This window comes from Leucopleurus acutus (genome assembly GCF_964270905.1).
Source record: "Leucopleurus acutus genome assembly, chromosome: 4".
In the NCBI taxonomy this organism is placed as follows: Eukaryota; Metazoa; Chordata; class Mammalia; order Artiodactyla; family Delphinidae; genus Leucopleurus; species Leucopleurus acutus.
This window is the reverse complement of record NC_139146.1, coordinates 121,714,576-121,724,372: the sequence shown is the minus strand read 5'-3', so window position 1 is coordinate 121,724,372 and position 9,797 is coordinate 121,714,576. Positions and strand designations below refer to the sequence as shown.

Sequence of the window (9,797 nt, the reverse complement as noted above, 5' to 3'; positions counted from 1 at the left end):
AACTCATTCCATATGATTTAAGTGAAAACTTTCCCCACATCTAGGCTCTTGAATTGGGTCTAGAGTATTGGTCCTGTAACCTATGCACTACAAATGGCAACTTCATATGTAACAAAAAACAGTACCATAAGAATGAAAATGTAAATGAAAACATCAGAAGACAGTCTCCCACCTATCAAATTAGGTGATTTTTTTTCCTTTTTGTGTTTTCCAAACATAATACCCATGATTGGTAAAGGACCGGATTATTAATGCATGCTAAAATCACTAAGTGAAACGTGGTTGCCACAGGGCAAAGCCCATATTTGTAAGAGTTTTGGTGATCATATCCTCACCAAAGACTCAAAGTTAGCATCACTAACAGGATGATTTTAGGTGTCTCCTGATGTGATGCAACATGAAATAATACACAGCACCACCTGTGAAAGTTTCTTGCCTAATACAATAAAGCTTCTACACCTAACCCAGGGACTTCCCTGGCGGTCCAGTGGTTAAGACTTAGCCTTCCAATGCAGAGGGTGCAGGTTCGATCCCTGGTTGGGGAGCTAAGATCCCACATGCCTCGCAGCCAAAAACCCAAAACATAGAACAGAAGCAATATTGTAACAAATTCAATCAAGACTTTAAAAATGGTCATCAAAAAAAATGTTTAAAATAAAATAAACCTAACCCAGTTTATAGGAAATCTATATAGGAGACACAGATATGAATTCACGGACTCTTAGGGAAAAACAGGGCCAACATATAGGACGTTGTATTACAAAGGTGTGGTTTTTTTTTTTTGTTCTGGATTAACAGATAGACATGACAACCAAATATAATGCCTGAAACTTGACTGAGTCCTGGCTCAAAAAAAAAAAAAAAAAAAAAAAAAAAAAGCTGTAAGACCTCTGGGGGACAATTACAGAAATTCGAATATGAACCGAATATCAGATGTTGAGAAATTTTCTTAGCTGATATAATGGTATTGTGATCCTGCTGGATAATGTCCTAGGAAATGCTTGCTTAAGTCTTTAGGGGTGAAGCATAAATATACACATGCACACATATACATAAAGAAAATATAGTGAAATACTGTTGAATCTGCCCAACTAGTTTGCTTCAGGGATGGCCATGGGAGCATTCTTTATACTATCCCCAAATTAGAGATAGTCTCAATGTTTAACAAGGGGGTTGGTTAAATAAACTGGTACAACCATGTAGTGGACAACTACTACTGAAAATGTATGAGACAAGATATGACGAAAGTTTTTGTGAAAAAAATGAAAACCCAGGTTTTATGACCCATGTTTTAAGGCCTAGTTCAAGTGAGAGCTCTTCCCTCAGTCTTCCCTTTAGTCTTAAGCGGGACTAAAACGTTCCTTTTCCCGCACCTGCCATTGCATGCTCACCAGTTATTGCTGGCTTGTCAACTCTGTGAGCTTGCCAAGGGTGGGTCCCTGTTTGTTCATTAGGACCGATATAAGTAGAGGTCAGCGTAATGTAAGGAAGAACAAAAAGAATCAAAGAGGAAGAGGTGGGTAGCAAGATCTTTATCAGTATTCAAAGACTGGAGGGTCACCTGGTGGGATATTGTGGTGCAGTGAGGGGAGGGAGGAGGTCTAAAAAAGCCACCAGTCTTGAGTGTTTATGGCAGAGGCACCATGCTAAGCACACTCTGTACACCATCTAATGTGATCCTCAGCACCTTACTAGGTAGACACCAAAGCTGTAACTGTTTATAAGAAACCCAGAGAGGTTAAGTAACTTGCCCATGGTCACATAGCAAACCAGAGAGCCAGGATTCAAAATTAGGAAGTCATCTTTCAGCACCTAGAGTATCATTTCTTTTGGAATGGCAAAGGGAAGAGAAACCAGATGGACTTTAGATTTCTTCCCATACCAACATTCTACAAATATGTCTCCCCATACCCAGCAAACAAATTGATAACAGGCAAATTTGGTCACTGTTGCACCTGGCAGTTGATGTTAAGATAAGCAACACTGGTGCTATTAGGCTAATTCGTGATTGAGATATTTTCTTTTTTTAATTATTTATTTATGGCTGCATTGGGTCTTCGTTGCTACGTGCCAGCTTTCTCTGGTTGCAGAGAGCGGGGGCTACTCTCCGTTGCAGTGCATGGGCTTCTCATTGCGGTGGCTTCTCTCATTGCGGAGCACAGGCTCTAGGCACATGGGCTTCAATAGTTGTGGCTCGCGGGCTCTAGAGCACAGGCTCAGCAGTTGTGCCGCACCAGCTTAGTTGCTCGGTGGCATGTGAGATCTCCCCGGACCAGGGCTCGAACCCATGTCCCCTGCATTGGCAGGCGGATTCTTAACCACTGCACCACCAGTGCAGTGATTGAGATCTTGAAAATAAACTGAACAGAAAGATGAGCTACCCTCTGCCCGCCCCTTTCCCATTTCAACAATAAATACATACTGTGAATAAGGGCAAATTATTCCATGTGAGACTCTCCTTGGCTCTAAGTGGTAATTACATATAGCAATTTTAGGAATTACTTTATTCAAGCAAAGTGAAAGCATGGATTCCACGCCAATGATTTCTCTAAATTTTTATTAATTTTTTTTTTTTTACAGCTCCATCCTCTTGTGAAAAGTAAAGAATTTGAAGACGAACAAGTCAATTACATGGTTTTTTAAACAGCAATTAATCCTTATTACAGAGAACAATAAACAAAAGATCTGTGGCACGGTATCTTTGGAAAGATCTTTTGCAAATTTTTCTTCTAAAAAAAGAAAACTATAATTCTCACAGATCACGTATGTCTCTTTCAAAGGACTGTACAAGGCAGCTAAATTTTATTCACAAAAGCCCCTAGTTTCAGTTCCATTGCTGAAGTAGATAAAACACATGGAGTCCCCCTTGTCTGTGTTGCACATTTTTCCACTGAGCGCATCACTGCTTCCCTATCCTACATACAAAACCATTGTGTGGACTAGATAGCTGGCACATTATTACACAATAATTAAAGGAAAATTCATATTATTTTAGAGACAGACCAGTGATCTTCATTTATCAACTGGACAATTTATTCTTTTTTAAACAATTTTAATAATACCAAGATTTGACTTTCCTCTAAAGTTATAAGAAAGCAAAAAATATATAATATAATATAATATATAATGGTAATAAATAAAAAAAGGCAACCCTGCTCAGGTATCATCCAAAATATGATCACATTCAGAAGAAAAACAAAAAAAAACCAACACAAGATTTGGGACACACGTGTATAAACACACACACCAACATCAACAGTGTATACTTGGTATCTGAGGAGGGGATGTGCAGTAATTTTAACAATACATGTTGATGGCCTGAACAAAAGGCGAGTACTGACTTTTGTTCTTAAACAAAAGTTAATTAACAGAAGTTAATACTGCCTGTATTCAGCATCACTTAAACATCTACTTGTAAGCAAAGCAAGTTATCTTCCTTAGGTCAGCCACTGCCTGGTCTGACCAGTGCAGCTCGGCCAGCCTCGCTGTCAGTGGTCTTATTTCTTTGTCCTTCCAGGTCGATACAGTAATATCTAGGCTCCCAGGGAGCTGTAAGTTTCCTTCCTGCCGTCTTGGGTAGAGAAATACAGGCACTTCTCTACCCAGCACAGTACCTGTTGATATCCAACACACCGCGAACAGAAAGAATAGAGTGGCTTTCCCCGGGACAACAGGAAATTTACAGCTACCTTAAGAGAGGTGGCAGATGGGTGCTTGTCAACACCTCATAAATACAAACTAAAGAGCATGGCCAGTGGTCACAATTTGTTCTCAGATTTTCGGTGACTGACACAACTGGATTGGATATTTGAGGTGTGTATGGTGGAAATACCACTTGCAATGTTTGAAGGAAAATCCCCAACACCATGTTTGTTATTCTGCCACTCCACCTCCCACAAACAAAATGACAAAAATGTAGGAAAAAAACCTGCATCCACAAATTCTAAGTAGGACCAAAAACAAAAGAGGCAACCACTAGAGCAAGAGAGAAAGGGACCAAGTACCGCTATAATCCTGACACCCCTCCACAACCACAATGAGGAAATCTCTACATCTGTGTTTCTAAAATAAGGCCAAATATTCTAGCAAGATTTAAATACTGCTAATCAGTGGTAAAGAGTGTAAGAGATGAAGTGGCAAAGTTTTTCACAGATTTTGTGTAGTGTCTGGGCAAACAAATCCTTAAGAGAAAGTAGAATCTGTGTGGGAGGTAGGGAATCAAGCCTTATTTGATTCATTTACCTAAAGATGCACAAATACACCTCAAACTTCATGAAGCAGAAGAGAAAAAGGTGCAAGACCCACCTAACATCTCTTAAAGCCATGGCAAAATGAATACAGCATTATTCCAAAATTAGGTGTGGTCAACAAAGGCACAATAAATATATCCAATTTAGCCAGCCTCTTAGTCTGTGTGTGTGTGTATATGTACACACACATTTCCTTTCATATATCAGAGATAAGAGTTTTATTCATTTTGGAGGGCACAATGGTTTCTTTTTGCTTCTAAAAATTACTGAACAGGAATCATAAAAAAAAAAAGTTAAGCTCCTGATCCTACTAACGTTAATATTTAAGGTACCAATTAAGGCAAGTTTTCAGCCAGAAAGGGGTAGTTTGTTAGCTTCTAAACATCCTGAGATCGGGAATTAAAGGATACAGGACAAGGGAGATAAGTGTGGTCCAATTTGTTTAGGGGAAATAGCTAAACATTTTGGTCAAAACAGATTATAAAATAAAGGTCCTTTTGTTCAAAAAAAAAAAAAAATCAAGAGGCTTTTCCCATTCAGTATTGTGATTAAATCATAGCACCAGCTAAGTCATTCTCCTGTTGTAGTTCTGGTCCTGATAATATGCCAGCTGGACCCTCCCACAGCTGGCATATGAAGGACGTTTTCACATTCTTAACCCAGTGTAATTTGGTAAATTTCAGTGAAGCGTTTTATCATTGTTTATCAGGGCCCTTAGTCTAGCTAAAATCTTAAATTCGGTGATTCACATTTTAATTACCTCCAGGAAGGACAGAAACGTTTTTTAAACGTTTTTTAAAGTAAAACAGTGTTCTTCCATTTCCTAGTAAAGATAGACACACACACGAAACTGTAGTGCCAAAGGCAAGGTTTTTACACTCCATTTTTACTCAAGATGTTCTGTATTTGTCTCACTGTGAAGTGTGTACTATTATGTTATAAGAACTTCACATATTCAAAGGCTTGATTTTATAATCTAGTCCTTGCAATTATCTACCTCAGTACAAATTTTGCCTTTGGGAATTTAAGCATGCAGTGGAAAAGTGCAAATGATTTAAAAATCCTTTAGATTTCTATATACAACTGCAACAGCGAAAAGACCTTATGAACCTTAAGGATTCATCAGCCACTACCCTTTTACATACTCTACTTTAAAAGTAGCCATTAAGAATTCTTTTAGGTAAAATGCATTTTGCAGTAAGAATCAGAAATATTCCATGATCAAAACAGTACAAACTGATCTCTGCAAACTCGTTAGTTTTTTAAAGGACAAATAAAATCTTAATATAAAGGTCAGGGAAACAAACACACACACAAAGAATAAGGCCACTGAAAAAGCAATTACCTCTTTTAGAAATGGCTGAGAAATTGCCTTGGAAATGCCTTCAGTCAAGGGGACACTGTGGCTCCTGACAAGACACACACACTCAGCACGGTCTGCATAGATCAGAACCTGTCCTCAAGAACACACTCTTCCGAACTGACAGGTGGTTTGTACTGGGGAGTGATGGGGTGAAGGGAGCAGGAATGGCCAAGGGAGTAAGGGGGAAAAAAGATGTTAAGTAACCACATAAGCCTGCTTCTGGTGTCCTGTCTCCTACATATAAGAGATGGACACACAATGCCACAAGCAGACAACCTACCAGGCAATTACTGTTCATTTAACAACAGGCTGCTTTTTAAACAAGTAGTTTAAAAAGGACCATGGCTCTGCTTTAGAACATCAGTAAATGAAATCAGTCCATCAAGATCGCACATCAAGTTCTTATGCTCAGATATTACTACTGTTGTAATTCTCTCGCTTTAACCTAAACATGAAGTAACAGACCTCTGTCCTAGCTAGTGATAACCAAAGAACAGGCTGGATACTGTAAGACACTGAAGGAACAGCTTCACACAAACAATTTATATTGTGAAAAATAAGCATCACTCCCATCCGCTACACATCCCTTTTATATAGTTACCAAGAAAGTTCTTACATTCATCATATGGACCTTAGACCTCTTCATTATAAATAAAGATGGTACTCCCTTCTTCACTAATGAACATGACAATGTCAAACATGCTTGGTAGGCAACAGTTCGTAGGGGGCGGAAATGGGATGAAGGCAGAAAAATAAACCAGTTGTAGCGTTAACACTCACTCCTCAACTGTAACGGATGTGCAAATTCTAATTCTAAAAGGGATAAAAAGAATTAGCTTCTAAAAACACTGCACTCAAAATAATGCTTCCAATGATAACCCTCAAAGTTTCAATGAAAAAAATCTGTGCTTATGGATATGTGGGAATTCTGTTTGTTTGGTTTTTTTTCCCCCACTTTAGGTCATTCAAAATAAACTTGGTTTAATGTATAGAATCTGGCAATAACAACTTATGGGAAGGCCACAGTTCCTCTTCAATCTAATCACATCTAGTTGATTGAGAACACTCTGGACTGAAGGCATGTGGTGACTTTTTTTTTTTGAAAGTCTAATAAACCACCCCAAATCTCCACAGCCTCTCAGGGAGTTAATTTCCCCTAGACAATCAAGGGCTCTCCAAGTCTAGTTTTGCTATAAATATAAAGTAATTCGTAGCAGAAAAATATAGCCTCTCTAAGAAGTAGATTTCACTTTTCTTTGTTCGCTGACAAAACTCTGAGTTGGTAGACAACGTGAGTTACCACATAACTGAAGACCACAGATCAGCACCTCAAATTCCAGCTCTACTTAAACAAAAATTAAAAAGCACTTCAACCATCTGGTCACGGATAAATGTTGGTTTCCTTCTTCCCCAAAGTAGAAAATGCAGAGTACAGTCAATGTGACTGCCTTTCTCTGGAGCAGGGGGTGGGAACGGCAGCGCCCGGTCCTCCGTGGTACATGGAGATGGGGATGCAGATGGGGGTGGAGACGGCTTCCCTGTGCGCTGAAGCTCCTCTCTCCCCCAGCCCGACGGGGCCACCTTCCAGCACAGTAACGGAGAAATCAGAGCTGGGTTGAACGTGCAGTATCCAGGCAATGGGGGGTCGGGGGGTGGGTTGCCTTCAATTTTATAAATTAGGACAATACCTGGTATTATCAAAGCCACTGTTCAATGGCAGAAAGTGGGGTACAGTGGAGTCCTTCACAACTTATGTTTTATAGATGACCATTAGAATTTATTAAACAAATATTTCCCCCAAAACTTAAAAGAAAAAAAAAATCACCCACAAAACCCTACACCACAATTCACTGTTTTAAAAAAAAAAAAATTCCTTCTAGGAATGAACTAATGTGGCTACTGAGATGATGTGAATTTGCTTCCAGAGTTGAAATTGCTCCTCCTCATTTCATTTGCATCCTGCTGGTAAAAAAAAGACGGAAATGTTTCTAGACCATTCATAAGCCCACTCAGGCTACATTGCACTTCTGTCCTTTAGCAAGGAAAGGCAAGATCATCTCTGAGGCCAGCCTCCTCATTTCTGCTTCTACAAAACCATCCTGTCCAACCAATGATTCCATAGTTCTTGAGTTTCAGTGAACAAATATCCTGGCCATCTCATGGTGCTTCTCTTCTCGAGTTTGGTATCCTGATGAGACAAATGTCTGGACTGTTTTGAGGCTTCCAACGTGCAAAAAAGTTCTCAAGGCATCAGACCAACCTGGGCCTCCATTAAGGTGTTTTGGTTACTTGTTTCAGCCGCTGAAAGCCCTGTCTTGTATAGCGTACCAGGTCCATCAGACTGCTGTCAAGGGCCAGGGTGCACACACCTGTGCCGAGCTGAGCAAAGAATTCTGCAAACAAAGCAAGCCCAACATGTAAACACACGTGCACACACAAAATAAATGTGAAAACATAAAAAGGCAAGGCTCCAGAAACTACATTCCCACGGTATTCTGTACGTCATCTAGCAGAGCATAAAAAGAAAAAAAACCTCACCATCTACTGTAATGGTTTGCTAACTCTCCACATCCCTCCACTAGTCTAAAAAGGGAGGAATTAAATTTGTTTCAGAGTTGACTCCCTAATGCCTGGCACAGTGGCTGACAGTGGAAAATACTCCATTTATACTTTTGGATCAATGGACACATGAATGAAAATAAACAAAAATACTCAACATGTTTAAATAAAAAAAAAAAGCATCATTAGTTTGCTAAGAAAGAAAACAAGGTTTGAAGAGGCTGTGAGGAAAGTAAGTGGCCACAGCCAGCTGGCCGACTTCTTCCCTATAGCCAGGAAAGAGCACATCAAGGCTTTAATCTGGTATTTACATATAAGCATTTGCTCAGTGGTCACTAGCACTGACACCAAGCAGTTTCTCTAACAGGTGCTTGACCATCTCCTAAACCTTGGATATCTCCAAGGGCGTTCTTCACAAACAAGACCCAAGAATATTTACTAAGCCATATTTCCTATACTGTTGCTAACCATCTTTCTTAACATATACTGAAAACAAGCAATAAACGCAGTATTTTTTTAAGGATTATAAAAGTTATATTTATTCACGATGCTACATTTATTGCATTCCCTTAGAAAAACAGAGACTATTTATGTACCCAATTTGCCCATATATAACTTTATACAAATTATGTGTAGCACATAAAAGCCTCTGGTACAGCTAAAATCCTGACACTACAATTTGGGTAATCCTGCTTCAGCGTCTCCAGTTTATCAAGTCTGTCCACAGAAAATAAAAACTGAAACTACAGTCAGTCTTGCTGCTCACACTTAGAAATTATTTTAAATATAATAAAATAAAATTTTCAATTACTCTAAAACCCAAAAAAGTAAACTGGAAGGGGATACATTTTGTTACCAATTTCAATTTAACAGTATGACAAATTCACACCTTGTTTTGGCTGCGTCTTTTTTTAAAAAAAAAAAATCACCTTAGTTTTGACATTATCTTTCTAAGTTGTGGCTGCTTCAGAAGGTAATTTGTCAAAAGTATTTACCAAACAATTTTAATAATAATAATATTCCTTTTACAAAATGGTACAATAACACCTTAAGAAACCAGAAAATACTAAATGTCTTTGGCTATATAACTAAAAGGCCATTCTTCCAAACAGAATAGGGCATATTCACCTCAGAACCAACTACAGAAACAGAAAGCATAACAGAAATATGCACAGAATTTAATGAGAATTTGTCTTGCCTTTTTTTCCCATTCTACCCATATAATAAGCAAGGAGAATGCAATTTACATAATCTTCCCAGATGAGACTCAACAGCACTTCAAAGATACCCAAACTTCTGCAAAGGCAAAGTGAATTAAAACAATTACACAACTAAGGGAAGACTAAAGGGACAAACGTTATTTGCAATTTTCTTTTAACTTGTCGGCTTCCTTTTAAGCCTTACAAGTGTAGAAATTATAGCTGATAAACAAAAGTCACAAGCCTCACAAATGGAACTATAATATAAAAATAAATCAAATGAAACATTTATTAATAAATGAAGCCTATTTTATTACTTCAAGTGTTAATGATAACATTTCCGCACAGCTGTCGCATTTAAAAAAGTGAAACTACATACTATATTTCTAGCTTGGTAAACAGAGGAACCTGATGTCTTTGAATGAC

The 9,797-nt window shown here is 38.5% G+C and overlaps 1 protein-coding gene across 5 annotated transcripts in view; it reads right to left on the bottom strand.

Moving 5' to 3' along the window:
• Positions 1 to 2,441: 2,441 nt before the first annotated feature.
• Positions 2,442 to 9,797, bottom strand: part of AFF1 (ALF transcription elongation factor 1) — a 207,537-nt gene continuing 200,181 nt past the window's right edge. For all 5 annotated transcript variants that reach the window (XM_082838935.1, XM_082838936.1, XM_082838937.1 and 2 more), the window contains one exon: positions 2,442 to 8,006. In XM_082838935.1, the coding sequence (XP_082695061.1) occupies positions 7,885 to 8,006 (122 nt within the window). In that variant the 3' untranslated portion in view covers positions 2,442 to 7,884. The remainder of the gene's footprint in view (positions 8,007 to 9,797) is intronic.